We start from the raw sequence: 23,794 nt of genomic DNA on the forward strand, positions 1-23,794 counted from the left end.
TTCTTTTATTCAGCACTCCTTCGATGAAGACCTACTGCATCACATCACTCAGCCAGCAAGAACAAACAGCATCATGTCTCACTGCAAACTGCTACCTTTCTCCACATCATGGGAAGCTGTTTCTAACCAGGTCTCTCCCTTGGTGCCAGCTACATCATCAATAAAAGAAAGGAAAGGAAATCAGGAGGTTATTTTTTATGAGATGTGCATATTTTCAGTTGCTATTAAGGAAAAGTTGAGGGAGAAAAACCCCCACATAATGTGTTCATCAAGAACAGAAATAGATTGCATGCACAAATTGGATAGTGTGAGACAGATCAGACTTATCCTGTTAAAAAGGGAGTAGCTCAATTAAAATGAGAGGAGTAACACTGCTGAAAACATCATGATCAAGACCAGAAACCCAAATTTTCCTGTCTGAATGTCATTTACTTGCAACTTCCTCTTTTTTTTTTTCAATCTGCATCGATCATGTTTCCAATTAGTTTTTCTTCATAATACTCCTATGCTCCAGCTCCTTGCTGCTATCCATTAACTGTCATCTGCTTAGATTTTAAATCCAAGATTTCCTTCTTTTTCTTCAACCCAAAATTTCAGTAGTCTTTTTCTATTTATTCATGAACTCAAATTGAGCACCCTGGCTAAATCAAACTCAAAATTCTGCACCTACTCCTAATACAACACATTAACACAAAGCAACCATTGCTCTGTTTGAATCAGGAAAAAAGGTTTTATTAGAAAGTAATGAAACAAAATGCCAACTATGTTTTGATGCCGCACTTTGAAGATATAATTATACTTATTTCTGATCATTTCAGAGTTAAGCAGCTAGCGCATTCAATCAAAGAGCAATGCAATGCATCTATATTTAGGTTGCAAAAAAAAAAAAAAAAAAGGATTAAAGAAAGTTACCCATATTGTTTTCATTTGAACAAACCTATGATTAAGTAGATGCACATTATCAATTTTATTCCCACCCACGAGGGATAAGTAGATCAGAAGAAGTGTTTCTTGAAATATTCAGTTTCCAGGTACAAACTGACCTCTCCGCTTTCGAACTCGCCTTGGATTCCCTCCAGACTATCTCACAAATCTTCCCTCCCTCTCCAGTCCCCTTCCCACTCTATCTGCTCATGTAGCACCAGTCTCGTTCAGTCCCTTCCTTTCCCAAAATGTCACCACTACTGGTGCCAAAGCCTTCTCCTCTTTCGCTCTTACCATCTGGCACAATCTTCTTGTAGCTCTCTGTCTAAACAATGCTCCATCCCTTTTCAAAATGTGTCTTAACATATGTCCTTCCTCCCATGCTTTTAGTTCTTAATGTCTCTCCCACTCACTTATTGGCTTGATGAAGGCACATTTTAATGGGTTCAAACAGTAGTGCATGAGTTTCCTTTCTCACATTATTCTGATTCAGTGGAGTTACACCTCACACGAACAGAAGTGAGAAGAAAATGCATCGCAGAGCCTTCGTACCACCAGTTTGGTAAATCAATAACAGAGCTTCACGTTGGAAATGTATTAGCTGCAATGAATCACCGCTCCGAAACGCGTTTCCAAACAGGAATTTTGCTTACTGCAAAATGAGAAATAAACCCTAGAAGCTCAGAAGACCTGTCAGTGTGCTCAGGGGGTTGCAGGAGTGAAAGCTAAGGTTATACTTAATCACATTCCAAGCGAAAAAACTGAAGATTGACAGCGAAACCAAAATATTTATTCTAAAAATACCTAGGAAACGACAAAGCCCCAAGTGTTGTCTCAAGACAACCTGAAAGATGTGGGGGGTATAGAAGCATAAGTCTCCCTGTCTTGGAAAAGAGGAATATTTCTAAATATTGCATATGCTTTAGATAGATGTCTAGAAAAATAAACCTTGAAAAAGCCTCTGTAACACCCAGTTGACCCAAAGAGGTTTCTTTTCAAGAAGCCATGTACAGGCCCTTAGGGGGTTTTTATGTGTAGTGTTTTTTTTTTCTTCAAGCCCAGATCCAGACACAGTTGGTTCCTCCAGCATGTTTCATCGGTGATGATGCCAAAGGACTCTCTGGTAACTAACAGGATCTTGACCCTGTCATGTTCCTTTCTGAGTATCTCCCTCCTTTATTGCTTGTATTGTTAAACATTTTAAATGTTAGAACTCTGGGAAACAACTCGGCTCATAGAGAATAATATTTTGATGTGGCTTGATGCAACATTTAGTGAAACAGAAAAATACAACAAATCCTTTCTACTGATATTCATGGGAGCTGGATTATGTCCAAAACCTGAAGATGTTGCAATAAACTATTTTAGCCCCTAGATCCTGGAATGTTAACCTTGCAGTAATGCTTTTCCCCTCCTTTCATCTTCTTGGGCCTTGATCCTCCCTTTCAATTCAATGGGATTTGGATGAAGGAATTAAATAATATTATTTTCCATCAATGAAGAATAGTCCTGTGAGAAATACATGTCCTTCTCTTCTGGCTCTTTTAAAATCCTCCCCTCCCCTCACAGAAGTGAACCTGGGTCATCACCGTCTGAGGACCCTGAGCAGCAATAAAAATAAACAGAGTAACCGCACTGCGCTGGACCTTTGCTTGTATAAGCAGTTTGAAGAAGTTGTGTTTATGGAAGTCCTTTAGGTCAAGATTCTAGGCCTGAACCCAAAGCAATTACCTACTAAGTTTTAAAAACAAATTGAATATAGAGCATTAATCAATAAATCAACAGGTTCTCAAGTGTTTAGGAGACTCAGTCATCAGAAATCCTTCTCTTAGAAAAATAGTAAACTGATGCTGGATAAAGTGTTACACTGCTGTACTTGTAAGAAAAATGCTGTATTAAATCAGGCTCTAGTTATTAAAACCAAGGAAATAAAACCTACCTCTTCACAGAGTTCAGACTTAAATGAGCAGTGGAATGCTTTGCCTCTTACCTGAAAGACATTCTTTCTGCTGGATTTCTCTGAGGTCCACTCAATGCGAGCACCACACAAATCCACACACTCAGGTTTATATCCCGGTTTCTGGAAAGGAAAAAGAAAAAAAATCAACATGAGTATGGCCTGACTTTTCACAAATAGAGACAGTTATCAGATAAAACAAGAATAAATCAAGTTAAGGTGACAGATTGTTGTAGCACAGCTGCTGATATTACTGAAAAGAACTCATTATATACCCTGGTACTGTTAAATAACCACTCTTGGGGTGTCTTAGTAAGAAATAAGGTTCTGAGATCAGAACATAATTTTAAAAAACTAAATGCTTTAAAAAACAGTCTAGTGTAACATATAGTAGATCAAAACACAAATGCAGACACATGGACCAGCTATTTTCAATGCTTACTTTGCCAAACCTCTTGAAGAGTCATTGAGTTTAAAGGAAAAATTTTGTGGGTTTTCCAAATGCAAATTTAAACTGATGCAACTGGAAAGGACAGAAATTAGACAAGAACACATATCGTATCTCTGAGACAAGCTATCTCCTTTCTCCAAACAAATTATCATTTCTTGCTCCTAAAAAAAAAAGGAGAAAAGGCTTTGAGGGCATGTGTGACACCCAGAAAGAGCTCAACACGAGGGCTGATACTTCTCTGTGTCAGTCCACGCATCCTGGAGTGACACAGCTCTGCCTCCCCTGCTCCTCCATATGGATGCATGTAATTCAAAGAGCAGAGTTGTTTGCCTGTATCATTTACGTTGCTGGGAGTTGGTGTAAAGCACAATAATCCTCATTTGCCATTGAAGCGCCTTCTCCAGGGACTCTCCCTGTGCAGCAGTTCTGGCAAAGCACATGTAGTTCAGAGGAGGCTTTGTAGATTGGGTTGCTGCACATCCCACTCAACAGGAAAAATACTGCTGTTAACAGTACAAAGCACCACTAACTCCCTTTTGGGGAAGAAGTGGAGCGATAGCCACATAATTTAATTAATCAGCTTGATGCAACTATTTTCTCTGCTGCTCTTAAGCCATAGTTACCTTAAAAATATTGCTAGTGATACAGAAAAGAGACTTTGTAGTGTTAAGAGCAGCCAGTCCAGCATCAGCCACAGATTCAGCTTTCCAAAGTCTGTTCACTGAATGTCTCTGATATCGTTATTAAAGGCTAAAGTATGTGTGTTCTCCAGGATGCCTTTGAGATGGGAGGAAAAGAACCTATTTAGGTTAAAAGAAGCAAAGATATCCTGGTCAAGTGATTTGCAGGCATAGTCTCCAGAAGTTTTCAGTACTGGAGTTGTAATTATGTTCTCCATTTGCCAAACCATAAAACCACGATGGCTAAGCTCCACTAAACTGACAGTTCTGTGTGTCTTTGTTCCTTTTTTTTATTATTATTATTAATTTTTTTAATAGAAGAAATGTACTCTTCAAAACAGAAGGATGTTCTTGTGGTTAAACCACTGGAAGAAAAGAGCTTGGATTTCTTTTTCCCCACCTCTGCCTCAAATTTCCTGCCTGGCCTCTGACAGGAGCTTAGTCTTTCCAATTTTTTAATAACGGATCAAAACTGCAGCATTGAGACTTGATTTTACAAAGATGTTGTGAAATTTAGTCAGCTAATATTTGCATGGCAAAAATTAAAACATTGGAAAAAAACCCCATCACTGATATATTAATGTAAAAAATAATTCAAATTGTGGAGGAAATGAATGAGTTTTCAATATTCCAATACTTTGATAGATAGGGCTATGGGGCCTAGATCCTCTCCAGGACTCCATGCAACACCCAGATCTGCACCACACAGGCAGCTCTGCAACCCATCAGGAACACACAACACGGGCTTCTCAAAGTGGGTAATCTGGCTTTCTTTGAAAAAAAATTACCCACAAGGATAGTTTGAGTCTGAAAACACTTTAACAAAGAAGGGAAGCTTTATTCCGCCAGCAGAAAGAGTTGAGAAATTTTGGAAACACATGATGAGATTAAAAGAACATGTAGACAAAGAAACAGAAATAGTTTTTTGATAGAGAACATTACTGGGCTACAGAATATTTTCCTCAGGAAAAGTGTCATGGAACACTGAAGGGAGAAAAAACAATGAAAAGCCTAGAGAGGCTTTGCAGGAAGATGGAATAGTGAACTCTACAGGATTTTACCATTTCTAATTTCTATGACTGTACAAAAATATATGCAACAGCAGAACCTGGACCATTCTGTGCACCCAGTGAGCACACAGTATAATTCTGTTGCTGTTGCAGTACTTTGGAGTTTGTTTACAGCTCTGATTTTGTAATAAGCAGGAGAAAAGTACAAGCATGAGCATCTCCCTCTCCAGAAAGGATGGGATGCTTGTGGTGTTGGAAAGATGAACACACTTCTGCTATGTGCAATAATTATTTGAGTCAGTCTCTTTTTCTCTGGGGGAAATAAATATGAATTGAGCAACCTGGTCTATTGGAAGGTCTCCCTGCTCATTGCAGGGGAGTGGAACAAAATAATCTTTAAGATCCCTTCCAACCTAAACCACTCTATGATTCTATGAAAACTTATCCCTTGGAGAATTTCAGTTCTGATGACAGTGTGTCTACGAACTCATGGGTATGGCATAGAATGTGAAGCTTCTCATGAAAATTCCATGCTAAATCATTCAGATCCATCGAGCCTGAATCTGCCCATCACTCTTCTGCTGCACACCTGGAGAGCACCCACTGAAATCCATCAGAACTCCAGGAAATCTACAGGGGAAAGTCATTCTGGCCTAAACATTTCCCTCCTACATAGTTGGCTTTCCAGCTTATACAACACCCAGAGACACTGGGAGAGAGTAAGTTAAGGTGACTGGGAAGCCTGAGCTCTCCACGTCCTTGCTTTGTGTTTTGCAGTCAGAGCAATTATGTTATATCAATGTTGTTGGAGGGGGTTATGCTGTAAATTGATACAAGTGTCTGCTAAGATGAAGTCTTCCTAAACATGAATATGGATTTCAGCAGCGTTTTCACTCACTAAATTACTTTGCAGATGGGCTAATAACCTGAGGTTAAAATAACCTCTGTTGAATAAACTATCTGAGGGAATAAACTGACTACATTTTCTTGGTCAGAAAGACCAGCTGATAATAGAATTTAACGTTGGCAAGGAAGAATGGAGCTGTGATTCATTTAGATCACAATGTCCTTCATTTAAAATAAAGAGTTAGTCGAATTCATAAGGATAGTGTAAAAAGAAAAGTGTATTAGAGCCAGAACCACAAATGATCAAGGCAGCAGCAAAAGCTAATAATTTAGCTACATGGGATGCAAACCTGCCTTTTCAGTAGTATTTGTAAACAATCTCATTTTCTGAATCTCTCCTCGGTGTGCTTTAATTGCTGTGCTCTATTACTTCCAATAACTCCAGATTTTGTCACCAACTTCACCAGAAAGCAAAACAATGGATCCCAGCCCTCTCCATGCAAAGCAACAGCAAAGTTGCCACAGTGAGTCCTGCAACTACAGTCGTACACAGGAACAGCAAAACCTCCTTTTAGCTATTGCCAGTTCTTTGATTAAAACATTATTAAAGACTTAGGCCAATATAATTTTAAATCACTTCTAAATGCTGTCCTATAGTCATGAAAAGAGGTGTGATTAGAGGGGCTCTCATTTCCCTCTCTCATGTTGCCTTTGTTTTGTGAAATATCATTCCTCTTATAACGATGCTGTCTTAGTCTAAATTTTTGCTCCAAGTACAGTATTTAATAATTAATAATTAATGAATCAATGTCTTTAGAATACAAAGGAACATTAATCTTTTTGTTAAGTCACATCATTTTCCTGCTAACAATAAAAATGCTTTGTTATAATTCATACTATCTTATATGAACGTCACTTCTCTTACATTATTTAATTAATGGATGAGTTCCCCCTTTTCCAAAGTAAACTAAAACTGGAAAAATAAAATCAGTAAACAAACAGCTTCTAATGAATCTTTATTTGTATTAGTCCTTTTCCACTACCAAAAATATATCTGGTTAAGTGGTTTACAGAGAAAGTAAGCATTGCATTTACTTTATCAGATGAGATAAACATGCCAGTTTAGCTTTTTTTGATGTGCAAAATTTGGGTTTAGGAAATTGGATTATAGGATTTTGAAAACTGACAGTGCTTGTTGTTTTCAAGCTTTACTCAATTTGTTTATTTACTGTTGCGTTTAAGTTTCATGCAACAGACAGAAAATGTAAGTTTAACAAATTTTTCTCACCTAGTGAACATTGAGTTCACACCTCCCAGTGTTCAAATCCAGCATGGAATAAAATAAAAAAACACCACACTTTTATTTTTTTCGCCAATAACAAGGAAAATACGGGTTCAATTTGTCTGTGCTCTTTCAAACACAGGAGGCAGATTTTACCTGACTGATTGTGAGCACTGGTGATCATTGAGGCTTCAGGGATAGGGACTGACCTCTCAGAAGGTCCTGTTTCATAACACACCACTATTTTTTTAGTTAACCAGTTTGAGAGCTGGGCCAAAATCCCATTTTCCAGGCAGGTCTAGTTTAGTATCCAAAACCCTAAAGAGGATTTTAACCATGTGGAGGAGTCTCAGAGCAGAATCTAGCCTCCTGTGCATTAGATTTCCACTAGTTCATTTATCTCCTGGAATTCGAGTGAGAGCTTGCAAAGAGAGGGAAGAGGTAGCAAGGAGAAGTGTAAGACACCTAGTAAATTATAAGACTAGTTCTCATAAGTTCACCTTAGACATTTTTCTTTTTTCTAATAACATATAATTCAACTTTAAGGAAAACAGATGATTCTGAAAAAAATAATAATTCAAGTTTCTCTGTTTTCATGACTGCAGAGTTGTATTTTCCAGCTGGACTAGTGCAAACACAAGCAGAAAGACCCTTTACTTATTTTTATTGTTTTATCTATTAGTTCTGGGGTTCTTTTTCTACAAAGCTCACTTTCTTTCAAAAAATGTAAGGCATGAAAAGGTGCTCCTCAAGGCTGATTTTATGACAGGTGGCATTGATAGATCTAGGATTTATAGAAGAACAGTTTGCATCACCTGCCACAGGAAAAATAACTTATTGTTTGTGACTCCTGCCAAAGAGAGCACCTTTGTGGCCACCCATCACGCCAATGGGATTTGGCAGGTTCGATCAGGCCTTGAGAGCCTTTCACAACAGGGCTTTGTCAAACCTGTCCCTTCACTGCCCACAGTGTCACAGAGCCACCAAATTTCCCTTTTGTTGCCCACGCTGAGGCTCGGCAGTGCCCAGCTCTGAAGGGACACGTGCCGCTACCGCTCGTGCAACAGAGCTGTCACATCTCCCGAGACGAAGATCAGTGGCCTTTCCTTGGGGCACAATAAAAAGGTACTGCAAATTTCACTTTGTAGTAACTACAGGCTACAGAAATTGCATTAGCTGCATTAGATGGAGTCATAGAAATATTCAGGAAGGTTAGCGGGATATGGTGGATGTCACATTTATACTGCGATAAAAAATCACTTTGCTAACTTATAATGTTTTCTGCTTTGGTAACACCCTATATTAAGGTGCCATTTATAAATAATTTATTATTATTTATTAATGTATAAGCCACTTTATAGGATGGTAGATAACAACTTAAATTCATGTATTAAAGATGCACATGCATGGTTTAATACAATTTACGTCTCACAATATCCTTTGCAACAGATTCTCATCGCATCATCTGTTCAGCATTTATTACTAATGCATTTTATAACACACTTTATAATACGTTATTTGAGGAAGTAGCTGCATTTAGTGATCATTTTCATAAATAAGAATAAAGCATTTATAAGTGGCACCTTAATTTAAAGTGTTACCTTCACATTACTGGGTAGTCACTCACCATTTGTCTCACTTTGCAATTACTCTCGAAATGCATCTCTTAATAAAGGACATGCTGTGTCCTATTTCTTCTCATACACTACATCTGATTAAGAGTTTATCAAGGCATTTTTCCTTCAGCTGCTCTCAAACCTTTGAAGTTGCCAGCTCAGTCTAAATTTGTCTTCTCTAAACACCAAACATTTTATATTGAAATAATAGTTGCCAGGAGGCTGAGGATATTGGATGGTTGATTGCCTACCAGGTTGGCCAACGCCGGCTGCTTGGATTCTTTGTAGAATTCCATTTTCCGAGCAGTAAGAACAACCCAGGAGGTGGACCAGTTTTTCCTTATAAATAAGATTAAAAAAAAAAAAAAAAAGAAAAAGGGAAAAATCTGTGAGGCATTCAAGCAGGAGGTAAAAGATGTTTCATTTGTAGGCTTGACTTTTAATTATGAAAACATAATATATATTAATATATATCTGTCAGAAACAAAAATGGTCTAAAGTCAACATTGTCAATGATCTTCCATCAACATTGATGGCATTGCACCATCCTAATTATATCTGAAATGTAGCCTATCAAAGTTTGAAGGGCTTCTTTCTCCTCATTCATATTTTGAAGCCCATTTGTATTTCTTTTTTGCCATGGTGTCAAATGAAAACTGTGAGATTATTCACACATGCTCAAAGTTCACATGTAGAGGACTCTGAATTAGTTGGTGCCCTTCTGGTACCTAATACTTAAAATAAAGCTGAGAAAGAAAAATGTTGATCTGACTATACTCAGAGCTCAGTAACAGGTCTATTTTGAAAGGTCTCAAATGCTTTCTGCTTTTGCTAAATTAAAATTTCACAGGAGAGCAAGGAAGATACGAACAATATCTGAGCAAGGTTTAAGTAACCACTAAACATCAGGAGTTCATGGTACAACCCTAGAGAACTGACAAACTGCTGGGGCTAGGGAGAAGTAAAAATACACATGGACATGTGAAAGAATGTCCCCTGATAGCAGAAGAACACAACATTCAACTCAAGAAAATGCTATTATATATGTTACCTATAACCAGTTTCAAAGCACTACATTATCATAAATCTGATCTGATAAAAAACTATTTTTAGATCAACAGATCAAATTTGACTGTCCAATTTAAGGGTCATAACATCTGATATTTACAGAAATACTCATAACCCCACTATTGATCTGCTTCATATGGTGAATACGAATTGTCTGCTGGTAAGCACAACTTCAGTTCTTTGTTATTTTTCTCTATTTTTTCTTTCCATTTAAAAGAGGTCTTGCAAGTGCACAAAGGTGTAAGTGGTCAAGTGTGCTATGTGCAGATTTAAACACATTTTCCTATGAGTCGGATATGCTGGATGAATACGGATTACCAAAGAATTAAACAGTAATACGTCTTGGAATATATCCTAAATCCAGTACCCGATTCATACTAAATGCCATCAGTTGTGGATAGACTGAGGCAGCCACAGCTTCTCTGGGCACTCTGTGCCGGGGCCCACCACCCTCACAGTTCTTCCTAATATCCAATCCAACCCTGCCCTCGGTCAGTTTGAAGCCATTCCCCCTTTTCCTGTCACTCCAGGCCCTTGTCCAAAGTCCCTCTCCAGCTCTCTTGGAGCCCCTTTAGGCTCTGTCACATTCACGTGTTATACCTCAATTTCTTGCCGCCATCTGCTATTTTTGCTTTGAGAAGATAACCTTCTTTCTCCACTACCTGCAAGAAAGAAAAATTAAGGTCATAACCATATTATATATTCAGATGAATAAAACCACTTAGTACATGCAAAGGAGTCTTCATCCAGCTAGTCTAGTGTGGGGAATTTTACCACTAATTCCCAGTTTAATCACCTATTTTTTCTGATATACTCAGTTCTTTTAAATATTTGAAAACAACATTTAAAGTCAACTACTATACAAAATTAACCACAATAAAAATTGAATTAAGTTTTATTTTACTTTATTTTATTCTATTTATTTAGAAGAAATTTATTTTAATGCAGGCAAAGTTTCTCGCTACAAGCAAATGAGAATTTTAAATACATTGCAGGTAAATTATGTTAAAATATCATTTTATATATTGAGTTTCATTACTAGCTGTGAGGGACACACCACACTGAGGACTCTGTATGGGAATGTGACACTGGATTGCAGGGTCCCAACACTGTGCTTGAGTTTTGGTGTATTAGAAGCAAGGCCTAGGCTTGCTTTTTTTTTTTTTTTTGCATTGCAGTTTGTGCTCCTACACCTCTCTGAACACCTTCCTTAAGCCAGAGTCCCTTGCAGACACTTGGCTCTCTGATCTGCTGAAATATCCCATTGTACAGCTGGGATACAGCTGGGATAGGGGTTATTTTTGTCTATGTAAATTTATATTAAAAAGCTAAGAAACAAACAAAGCAAGATGACTGTTTTTCAGCCAAACCTTCCATCTCATCAGGTCTCATTTACTAAGGAGGTCTCGACTGTGTCAGTAATGGGAAAAAGAAACAAAACTGTGATTAGGGGTGAGTCTGGTTTCGCTTTCAAACACTACCAAGCCAGTGCCCAACTTGGATATTAGAAACTCCACGTGGCCTTTGTAGTAAATTGCATCACAAGGAGATTTCATTACAATTTCAATAGAATTTTGCTGTCTGCAAAGCCATTAAATAGCAATAAAACACGCTTTAAGAGGCAATATAAGGATTTTTAAATCAAACATGTCTGTTATTTTGATTGTACAAAATAGCATTATTTTAACCATGTAATAAGTTTCACTATTTCCTCAGATTTTGTCTGAGGTTGATATACAACATATAATGAAATATATACTGTGAATACATCTGTTTGTACCTATGGAAAGGCCCGTAGGCCTGTGGACAGTGATTTAGGTGACATTATCAAATGGGTACATGAGGATCAGCGTGTGCTTCATCTGTAATTTGTACTTATCTCATCTGTAATTTGTACTTATCTCATGTAAATTCCTGTCATGCATATCATTGCCATAGAAAACCCAGAGAGAAAGTGTGCAGGGATTATTGTGCAGAGTCATGTCACTATTTATCTAGTGATGGATGGGTGAACTAGAAGAGCTAAAATAAGGTTTAATCCCCATCTCCACTTATTTTTTTTTCCCCTTACTTTACTTTTTTAAATTTTTTTTTCTCCTTCTAATCCTTTATTTTTGTATCATAAAGCTTCTGGTGGTTGACCAGGGCCAGAGATGCCAAATAACATATGAGAAAAGTTATTATTTTTAATATTTCTATCCATCTGGACACAGAAACTGGGAGGAGCATTGGCTAAGCATTCAAGCTGTTGATTGCTTCTCTGAATCAGACCCTAAATCTCATGCTTTCAAAGTTTACCAACCACTTTCCCAAACTGCTATCTTGACCAATCCAGAACTAAAGGAAAATAATATTTTCCAACATCAGATCTGTATCACCTTTGTTGTCACATTTTGGGAAGTTAAAAACTGGATGTGCTTCCAGGTGAAAATGTTGCTGTTTAGTCATATTTTCCTTATAATTGTCTTCAGCTAGGATATCAAATCCACTAACAAATAGTGGGTATATAAAATATCCTGACTTAAATTACATAGCTCAAATCCACCATTTGCTATAAATTAAATGGCTCAAAACTGAACAGTAAAAAACTACAAGAGCTGCAGTTAATATGAGCCCTCTCAGTGCTGAGAAAACTCCTTTCATATATATTGTTTTAATTGAATTAGTACAGGTGCTGTCCTTAATTAAAATTAGCATGGCCTCTTCTAATTGATAATGTGCACAGTTTTCTCTGTAATTAATATAAAGGGCATGCACGGAATTATGAAAAACTACCACAAAGTCAAATAAAAATATATCTAGGATGACCACAATATTTTTATAATTTCTGTTTGAGGTGCTGCATTCCCCTTGCTTAGCTTCTGTTTATATCCCCTTTTCTATTCTACTTTTTTTCCAAGAAAACACTTCTAGGACAGCTCAGGATCAACTTACAATACTTCTGCAAATGGATGATATTGGATTGAAAAGAATTCCAAATATATCCCAATGATATGTTCTGTTGTTTCTGTCTCAATAAATATCATCATTTGTTGTTAAGCTGCTGCCCTTCCTGCACCTTTCCAACATGTGAAAGGTTGAGAAAATGACCCAAAATGCCCTGAAGAGTTAGCATAGAAATAGAAAAATGGAAGTATTTTGTGGAGTTTATGTTGATTTGTTTTCTAAATTGTTTTTAGAAGAATAGTAAAGATGAGAGCACGTAGTGTAAATATTTGCGTTTCTGAATAAGAATCAAAAAAAAAAAGACTCATTCTCATGAGTTAATATCGTTAGAAACTATGAGGAAACATCACTGTGTCACATACAGGTTTTATAATTTTCTTGAGTAGAACGCAAACGTTCTGAACATACCTAATCCTGAAAAGTTTGTGTAACAGTACTGCTGATACCAAACTTTCTTTAATGAATCTGTATTTGCATATTCATTTTATTTTAGCTGAAAAAACATCTGTTTCTCATTCCCCCTAGATTCTCTTAATGTCAAGAATTTTTTTTTTAATTTCATGATAATATTTCTTATACTAATTAATACTGTTATTAAAAACACCTTAATAAGGGCAAAGAGAGGACAAAGACTTCCTTTATACCAAGTATTAATACTGATGAAACTTCAGTTGAGTGCAACAGAACTAACAACAAAGTCAAGCTGTATAAATGACTTTGTACCTTCTAAAATTATTCCTTTTTTGATTAATCAAAATCCCTTACGTCCCTTAACATCTTGAGGCATCCAAATACTCTCATATTCATTCTTTAGTAAAGCAAGTGCAACGTTTGCTTTATAAACCTTTAAAATAACCAGAGTGATTTATCAGATCTGTAGAGCAATTTCTCACCGTGGGGTCCTGGGTACTGATGATGTCTGCAAACGTCAGGTTGTGTTGGGAAAGATTTCTTCTGTGACGATTTATCTGAAAAAGAAGAAGAAATATTTGTATTCAGAGAGGGATCAAATAGATGCAGGTAAAGATGGACCAACAAATTGAATTACAGGGCACACACAGCATGAACTGGGTGGGGGTTTGGGGTTTCTTTTTGATGTTCCTCTGAGCCCTGGTTATTTGAAATGTACAGCTGATATACTGTGGTATAAAACTCTGGTATAAATGTGTCTCTTTGTGATGTCACATTGGCAAATTTACCTAAAAATTATTCAACCGATAGTAATAACCTAAATTACGATTATTTTTTTTTCCCCCATTAGGAATCTCGAAAATAGGTTAACTGGTTAGGTGCTCTTAAATCCATTTTAGAGAAATAAGAAAGCTGCTGATTATAACCTCAAGGCCACAATAAGCAAGTCAATGAAGAAACCAGAAAACAATTGGGCACAAGTACAAAACAACCCAGCAAGTTTAAACTGCTTTAAAGGCTGTTTCTAAAGTCTCCATGACTGAAAGGTTACAACAATACTGGATTCTGAATCTACAATTGCTCCCAAATCGCAAGTCCTTGATTTCCTCCAATTCTCCCTTTTCTTTGGGGAAGACAATGTAATCATCTGAGACTTAATTCTGAAAAATTATTGCTTTACACCAGAAACTATTAAAACTAAATGAAAGTTGCTTCACAAATCAAACATTTGGCAGAGCTCAATAGCGTTTTACTTCCTTAAAAATCTACCACAAAGAACAGATCGTTCAAAAGTGTGTGCAAGTGTGTGTATATGTATATACATATAAGTGTGTGTATATATATACATATATATAAAACTTTTACTGTTTAAATTAAATATCAATCAAAAAAAATATAATTACGAGTTGAGATCCTGTAAAACTCAGTGATTATTTCTTCTTTTAGCTGAAGCCACAAAGCAAACAACAAAATATAGTCTCAACTAGTTTCCACTGTATTCATCATAATGCATTCTCTTTTCCTCTATTAAAAGAGACTTAACCAAAAGTCATAATATATTCTGTTTATATTCAAGTGTCTGAATATAGAAAATGTTCTTAATTAATCCAGAGGGCCATGCTCAAAAAACAGTTAAACATATTATGATCCCATATTTTTTCTCCACACATTGCTTTCATGTTTATTTGTAAGCACTAAGGTTTTTAAGCCTTGAAATCTATATCCTCGATATTGCTCTACTCTCCTAGTCAGAGCTAATGAGCTTAATGAATTACCAGTTCTAAATTTAATACAAACATTTCAAAGAAAGAGATAAAACATTCTTCACAATTCAAAAGTTTCACTGACCTATTTATGAAGAATATCACTTAACAATTTCATTAAGGGTGAGTAACAGCTGGTGACATGGCTGTGTCCTAAAGTGTTTTTCTCTCTTAATATTCTGCATCTTAAGCAATCGAGCTTTCATAAGAAATACTTTAGTTAGTGGCAGTCCCTCCTTTGGGGAGAAAAAAAATGTCAGACCACATTTTCTGTATTTTGCAATCTTGTTTTCAGGAGTGTCATGTTCCTGTTTTATTAGCATGTAGGGTAAACAAGAATGATTTGCTGATGCTATTGAGAGAACTTCTAAGATTACAGTCTTTCTATTTAGATTTTGGATGGAGCTTAATATTAATGCAGGCAGAGGCATGTATATAAATTCAAAATAAATTAATTCAATTTATCTCTTTCTTTATCTTTACTGTTAGACAACTCTGAAGGTTCTATAGTGCCCAAGACATATAGCTAAACTATTCAGGTCTAGATCACAGAAATTCTTTCTTACCCAGATCCCCCCCATTCTAATTATTCCTTAACATACAACAGAGCGCATTGCCTGGCGATGCTTTCTCAAATATATTCTTCACTCATCCAAATTAAATAACAAGACACACTACCACTCCACAGTGCCTGCTTTAACATTCTGCTGCTCTCTCCAGGAGCCCCATGTGCATGTTGGGGGCCCTGTGTGCAACTTTGCGAAGTGTGGAGCACTGAGCAGAACTCTTGGCTGCTCTTTGGTTCAGTGATCAGAGCATTAGCAAAAGAAATGCTCATGTTTGATACTTGTTAAAAAGAATTTATCCAGAGCCCTAAATCCATCCACAACCCAATGAAGAAATGAGTAAAAAGTCCTATTTTTGTAGGCTTAGCAAATTATTGGGGTAGTGTAATTAAAAGACAACAGTAAGATTTCCAGGATATATGAAAGGATTAAGGAAAATTAAATTTCAGGTGTGGATGATATTATGTCCTTTAAGAAACTCATTTGTGTATGCAAAGCAAAAATGCTGAGGAAATCTTCATGAAAACAAGGGAAAGAATAGACCTCTTACACAATTATTTAATTGATGTGTTTGCGCATTGGTGGGCTACAAAAAAGAAACACCTTTTAAGCAATCTCACACAGAAAAAGTCCTGAAGCTCCGAAGTCTGAACCTAGTTACAGAAATACAACCAAAATCCACAATTATGTAAGCCAAGATCCAGCTCTTCCGGAAAAACCCCCCAAATATTTGGGTCACAAATGGAATTAATGGAAACTTCAATAAATTTCTTTCTGATTTCTACCAGCCTTTTGGTTTAGAAATACAACTTTAAAGAAAATTAATCAAAACAACTTAAAAAAAAAACCCAAAACCAGTAACAGCAGAGGAAATACATTCTTTTAGACTGATTTGATAAAATTCCAGCAGGTCTGATAGAAATTTGGTCTTAAATATATTTTGCAAATACCATTGAATGAGTTAGTTACATCCCTTAAGATAAATCCAGTTCAAAGTTAAATGTTCTCAGCAGAACCTGGGTGACAGCAGTCAAGATGTCCATGTTTCAATATACTCACAATTCTCAGTGGAGTACCAAAATATTCAAAGGGAGGTGTAGGCTCTGCTATTTTCATTCTTTCATTCAGCTTTTAATAGATAGACCATAAAGGAGAGGGGTTGAGATTCTTTTTTCCTCCATAGCTCCATTTGATTACCCTAATAAACTCCAGAAAAACCTAAATAATATCTGTCACTAGTCCTCTACCTCACCTCCCAGGGTATGATGAAGGCAGAGATTTACAGAAGTTCGTGAGATCCCTTTTTGGGAAAGGCAGCTTATCAGCAGTTTTCTGATTTGATGAACATTCTACAGTCAGCAACAATGTCACCTGCAGCACTAAAAATCCACTCTGCGAGTGCTTGCAACTCTGTGGGCAAGTCTAGTTTTGTTAAATTCAGCCTGAGCAGCCCCCCCTTCCCTTAGCTAAAGGGGATCCATCTCCTACCAGAGTTATTTCAGCATCTAAGCACTAATCCGTCATCATCCTTCCCACAAAGGCAAAGCCTCCATTCCGTGTGCCTGGTACCCCGGTGTGAAGGGACAACCATCTGACAACTGCTGTTTTAACAGGGAGGTAAAACACAGCAACCTGATCTTTCATTTAATTTCTCTCTGTGTTCCCGTTTGTTCTTTAAATTCTCCCTCTTTTTCTGGGGATTCATCATGGCTAAGTCAGCACTATTCTCTTCACACAGTGTGGCATTGATTTAAAAAGAAACTTGGAGGATCCATTTGTTTTTTATTTCCCATTACAGGCATATTTCTAACCTAATTCATCTCGTCAACGAGAAGCAGCAGTCTTCTTTCTGATTTCAACCAAACCTAAGAAAACCAACCAGCATTACTCAAAATGCTGCTCCAGTGCAAAATACAGACAATTAATTATTTCCTGAAATGCCATTCTGAATTCACTTGTATCCCTAAGTAATTAAGATAATTGTATGACCTTTCTAGGTGGCTTTCAAGATTGTCAAATAAGTTATTCACCACAGATTATTTATCCACAAACACCACCTACAAGTAGCCTGGGAAAACCATGGTTTTCTCTAACAAGCAGCACCTGGTCAAACAGAGCTCTGCTTTGGATGGGAAACCCTAAACTGGCATCTACCTGCTGTTTTCTCCATCATTCACAGTATTGCTCTGCCAAGGAGAAGGTTCTCATGGAGGGTTTGATAGATTTCTACCAAAAACCTTTCATGCTGTTCATGGTTTGACCTTTTTAGGGCTCTAAGTATTGCTTTTTTCATCCTGCCAACACTGCAATCATGTATGTGGAGATTCCTTTATAAATAACCAAAAAAAAAAGAGAGAAATCCCCTACTGTTGAGCCCCTACTACTGCCTGATGCTCTGTTCTGGATCCAACCCAGCAAAGCACTCTGCAATGGGCTTAAGTGTTTTTCTGGATCAGGGCCAGAACACTCCATTCTTTACAGGATCGAACTTACTGGTGGCAGCTTGAAAGTTTGCAATAAAAGTACAAACTAGTCACATAAACTTTTGTGGAAACTATTCCCTCAACAGAGAGGGAGGGGTGACACCTGATTTAGTGATGTCTGCGGTCATTTCGTTCCCAGTCACTCCCATACTGCAGTGACAGCTCATAATTGCTTAGATAAAGAAACTTAACAAAAATGTATTGTAACATTTCTTAATGGCCACGTCCCTTGACAGACACCTATGCAATGGCAATGGCAAGGAGAATCCTGTAACATTTCACTCACTGCCATGCTCAAAGTGACTTGTTTTAAAGATCCAGTCTTGGGCAGTATGGCAAGTCCATGGTTATCTACAGAAATTATTTGGAAACAGCTGAGCTATGGATATGATTTCATGTCAGCTGTGAAAGGCACTGAGAAAATCCCACAGGCCTCCCCACTCAGAAATACCCCTTTGTCATTTACAAGGGCATTTCATTACATGAAAATTGGGAGAGCCTTCAAAGTGACAGAGGGCAGGGTTAGATTAGATATATGGAAGAAATCCTTTGCTCACCCAAGGGTGGTGAGGCCGTGGCACATGTTGCCCAGAGAAGCTGTGGCTGCTCCATCCCTGGAAGTGTCCAAGGCCAGGTTGGATGGGGTTTGGAGCAACCTGGGATAGTGGAAGGTGTCCCTGCCCATGGGTGGAGGTGGCACTGGATGACATATAAGGTACCTTCCAAGCCACATGCTAGTCTATGATTCTATTAAATTCTATTCATTTCATTTTAGCAGATAAGGCACTTTTGTCCATTCTCAAGATACAGAGGACATCAAGAAACAGCAGGAGCTATCCCATTTCGCCCCCACACTGCTGCAGATTCTCCCAGTGCATTTGAGCTGTGCCATCACTCAGCAGAAGATCCCTTTCAGCCCTAGGGAAAGCTCCATGTCCCAGTGGGCTACCTGCCCACAGCCACTGGCACTCCTGACTTGCTCTGGAGCCCTCCTAACTCCATCCTCCTGAGGGTTACATTAGAACCACATGGTTTATATTTTCTTTTTCCCCTTTCCTTGTCTCAAAGAGATTTCTTCAGAAAAAAGGTAATGAGGCTAAAGGCAGTATAGTATGGTGTTATATCTCTCTGCCTTTTTTCTAAGGCTTGCAGGAGAGAGAGGCATAAAGTGCAGTTTCAGTCCTGCCCCCACCAGCCCACATTTGCTCCTCACCCTCCATCCCCAGGCTCCTGAAAACTCATTACCACGCAGGTGACCCAACGCTTTGCTCAGGAATAGGAACTTGCATGGATGGAGCTTTTGTGCGCTGGCTACAGACCAGATAATCTCTCCATGCATCATTTAATAAGAAAACCACTTCACAGTCCTCACAGGCCTATGTTACATATGACATACTCTCAGCAGAATCTGCAGCCTGAAATCGGTGGGGGGAAGAGAAAAAGCAGCAAGCAGGATTGTGTTGCCTTCGCCCTGCATGCCTCCCTTTGAGCACACTGCCCTCTACACTCAGCTCACATCTCCAGAGCCTCTGAAAATAATGATAATGGTTTTGCTTCCCTTGACCTCTTGCTCCCTTATAAATCAGAATCCTATAGACCTTTCCCACAGTGCGAGGGTCCTCCTTTTTATCCGAGCCTGTGAAGGTGGGTATTTTTTATCAAGGCAATATAACCACGTGGGCGTGCTGCTCCCTGGCTTCAGGACTTGCTGTAGAAGAGCACTGCGGTGCCTCTGCTGGGGGAGTATCTCCATTTATCTTCATTCATGAAAGAAGAGCAAAATAATGACTCAGATCCTAGTTTAAATTTCAGCCCAGTGTTAAGATGAGCTCATTCTCTGTGATCAGAGAAACATTAATCATGAGTTTTATTACAAAGCAGAGTCTGTTTGAAACTATGTCGCCTTCTTTCCCCAAATTCTTGGAGGGGTGTTCTGAATTTGGGGTATCCAGTTTGGGCTAATATTTTAAGTCCAAGAATTAGCCTTCACTGGTACTTTTCTCCATTAATGGCTTGCTGTTTCCCAGGAGCAGATTTTTCCCTAGAGTGGGAGCCCTTTTGTTCCTCTCTAGTCACTCAAATGGCCTTTGAAATTTGTCCAATTGATCCTTGCTTTGAGGGAGTCCCAGCTGATGTAGTTGGCTTCATTTTTAACATTTTCAGGAGTAGGAGAAGTGCCAAAAGCCCATGTAGAAGAAGAGACAGCTACAAAAGGTTCTTACCACCCATATGTGTTCAAGAAATCCTAGGGCTGCTCTGAATTTGACTGTGGGTCGCTCGGATTCATGTACCTGGGGATCCAACTATCACAAAGGAACCAACAGCTGTGCTGCCTCTAATCCGTAGGATTTCCAACTGGAAATCAAACTGGAACCCAGTCCCTAAGCTTCAATATGCTTTAATTGCATTAAATACAATCCTCATTGATTCCAGGAAAGAACATTAAAAGTGGGACTTTTGCTGTATTTCTATTTGCCTTTTCTGTTCCAGCCTGTAATATACAACAAAATGCAGCAACGCACATTGTGACAACATTCATCCAGCCATACATAAAAAGGTATATCATGAAATATATTGATGTTTCCTATTCTGATCTTTCTATTCATCATGCAGTCATTGCTTTTGCTTCACTGTGATATTTGAATATATTTATCTAAAGTATTGCAGGTGATTTGGCAAAATTACAGATGAGTAGTGCAGCAATGGTAGAGGAAATATGGAGTAAGAGCAGCAGGAATAAAAATGCAATAACTATCAGTGCTTTACTGTTCTTTGCCTCTGACATGTATGTCTGCAAAACTGCTCTTTGATGTTATGTCTAAAAAAGGTAAAAATCAAAGTTAATACAGACAGAGAGTAACGATAGATTGTCTTTCCATGTTCCCTTTGGATCTTAGAAAAATAAAGACAATAAATGTGAGAACTCAGCTGTGACTGCAGACTGTGTCAGCAACTCTGACCCGAAATTGCACCCCAGAACTGTAGTCTCAGGGTAAGGGGAAAGCAAAAAAATATCATTAAAACTTACTAAGTAAATGTGCAAAAACCTCTACAAGAATTGCCTTTAAAAATCACATCCAGCACATACACTACAATCAAAATGCTCTCAAAAGCTCTCTCCTGAAAGGACTGTCTTACAGAAAAGCATAATTAACATTGATGTCACACTCCTGCAAGTCATCCGTTGCTGTTTGCCATATAAACACCCTTGTAGAAAATAATATTAATATTCCTAGACAAATGCTCGATCCTCTCTAGCGGGCCCCACGTTAGCACATTGCTTTATCCTGCCTACCTGACTCCTTCTCTCAGATTTAGACAAGCCAAAAACTCACCTTATGCTACTGCAGAAGCAATTTTTATTTTTGAAGGTTAATCCAACTCAGCAGGATTTAGGGATGGCACTTTTGCTTGGTCGTAGGCATGTTGGCTCAGGCCAGACAGCTGTTTGGACATTCTCCACTGGGAATCTTGCCCTCAACACCCACAGTTGATGCACATACATGGTCTACTGGCTGCCTACTTCCATGCCCATCTGTTCAGATGGCATGGTGCCCACTCACAAGTTCGCTGGATCCTTGCCCTTAGTGTGTAGATGCCAGGCAATGATGGGCTTAGATGGGCAGCCTGCAAAATACTGAAAGTGATCATTTTTTTCCTGTAGGAAGTCCTTCCTCTGCAATAGCACTGAAGCATGGGCACCACATGCTACCCTACACTTAATAGCACCTGTGGACATATACGTGCCAGGAATGGAAAGGGAGGGGGGGAATGTACTCGGGGGGGGGGGAATACAAAATGGAATGATACAAAAAATTTGCAAGGATTCCTGTGACACTCTCCATTGCCCATGGCAGTGGAAGAACACCCAGGTTAACTGGACACAAAGTGGCTTAAGCATCAGAGCAACAGAGCCATGCTCACGTTGGCCAGAGCACTGCCTGGTTTACCCTGATTCCCTCTTCTGATACCCAACTTCCTTTAAAACTACCTTGGGCAATGCACATCACTCAGTGGCCAAAGTGTATAAAAACCCAAACCAAACCATACCAAAACCAGTGTGAACTAAATTCAGACCTGTCCAAACTTCAATGCACATTCCATATACACCAGGCAGCACAAAGTATTCCATGGTAAGCCATGGCGCCAGTCAAGGTAGATAGTTAACAAGTCATTTTAACAAAGGTCCATTTTAACTTGTGTCATTGCCCTTTGAAACAATAACTGAGAAAACTCTACTTGGTAACACGAGATTATTTCAGATAATTTAGCAGATAAGACAAGTTTCTCTATTTATTTTTTTTCCCCCAAGTCCAAAAATCAGCCTTATTGCAGCTATACTAGGACAAAGCAGCAATTTAAAATTAAAATATCGTTTTCTTCCCTAGTTTAACAGTAAATCAACATGCAGCAATAATTTTATTGATTGAAATAAGCTACTTAAAAAATGAATACTTTGTTAACTATCCCAAAAAGATATATTCTTTTTACACTTTAATCACAATTATTTGAAATTTGTGCCTATAAATCCCAAGGTATTTTCACATGCCATCCATTCTTTAGTTGTTCTTCATACATTGCATGGGAGTCATTAGAAAAGTCACAGAGTTTCTACTTTTTGATTAGATGAACTAAACTTTTAGAAGAAGGAGGGAGGGGGAACTCAAAGAGTGATCAAGCAGAGAGTAAACACTTCACTTCCAGTGAAGTCTTTCAGGAATCTTCCCTCCACCAACACTGTTGTGAGCAAACTATTACTCTTACAAACATGCATAGAAAATTAAGAAGCTGAGTTGCAAATACCTATGAAACATATTGATAAAATTATTCCAACAAGTGTTTTTTCTCTTTTTTTCTTCCCCTTCCCTTCACTGAGTGCACCCCAACAATGCTCCAACAATTTCGGACGTGTATGAGCAGGCTGGAAAGAGAGATAAATCCTCAAGGCTAGATCTGCAGCCTGGCTCGGGGCTCTCATCGAGTCAGCAGTGAAAACCAGTGCTTGGAGGCACATTTAAGCTGTGTCTAACTTAGTGTTTACTCTGGGGTGACTGGATTTGAGCACGCTGTCCCTACCCCAGAGAATTGTTTGCTGTGTGGAGACATCAGTCTTGTCTTTGAGCATGCTCCACCGAATCACTCATGTGTGGCTGCTTGATCTGTTTGGGTCTGGACATATTGTCAGATCCTTGTGTCCAAGTTTCACGGGAGCAGTGCCGAAAAAGTCCTGGCTCCAGAATGAAATTAGATTTACACAGAACACAAGCCAAAATAGTCACTATGAACATCCGGTGACAAAAAAATCAAAGAATCGGAATAAAAAGTAGTTTGCTCTGGCTCTCAAGCTTAGTTCAACTTCTTTAATCTGAACGGAAAAGAAACTGCTAAGACCACCTCCTTTCTAGCTTTTAGACTGTTGATATCAGGCAAAGCAGAGGTGAAACATTGGCTTTTACAATGGAAAGTCCTTTGTTTTTCTCAGTGCAGAAATTTCACAAAGAACCTTTTTGTGCGATTGAAAGGAGTATCTTCTAACACAGGTCACGGCTGAAAACCCCATAGCTAAATCTTATTAAAAACTATCCAGAGACCAAAATTAGAGACTGTAATACAGAACCACTTGGATACCTGTCAGATTGATAATATCTAGATGACCATCTAACTTGCCACCTGCTCTCCCTTCCCTTTGCACTAATAACCTGAATAAGCTTGTGAATACTTTTTCCCCAGTCCTGTTGGCTCATATTAGTCTTTCATACCACCAAGACCTACAATCTCTTAAAAAAAAAGT

The 23,794-nt window shown here is 38.2% G+C and overlaps 1 protein-coding gene across 2 annotated transcripts in view; it reads right to left on the reverse strand.

Annotated features, from left to right (window-relative positions):
- The window catches only part of ARHGAP15 (Rho GTPase activating protein 15), a 320,901-nt gene that overhangs the window by 260,852 nt on the left and 36,255 nt on the right, over positions 1 to 23,794 (reverse strand). For both annotated transcript variants that reach the window (XM_042041109.1, XM_042041108.1), the window contains exons 4-7: positions 13,674 to 13,748; positions 10,435 to 10,496; positions 9,018 to 9,105; positions 2,915 to 3,004 (exon numbers count right to left, since the gene is read on the reverse strand). In XM_042041109.1, coding sequence (XP_041897043.1) covers positions 2,915 to 3,004; positions 9,018 to 9,105; positions 10,435 to 10,496; positions 13,674 to 13,748 — 315 coding nt within the window. The remainder of the gene's footprint in view (positions 1 to 2,914; positions 3,005 to 9,017; positions 9,106 to 10,434; positions 10,497 to 13,673; positions 13,749 to 23,794) is intronic.

This window comes from Corvus kubaryi, unplaced genomic scaffold (assembly GCF_017639235.1).
Source record: "Corvus kubaryi isolate FWS band 111438036 unplaced genomic scaffold, C.kubaryi_AGA036_p1.0 37396, whole genome shotgun sequence".
NCBI classification, from domain to species: domain Eukaryota; kingdom Metazoa; phylum Chordata; class Aves; order Passeriformes; family Corvidae; genus Corvus; species Corvus kubaryi.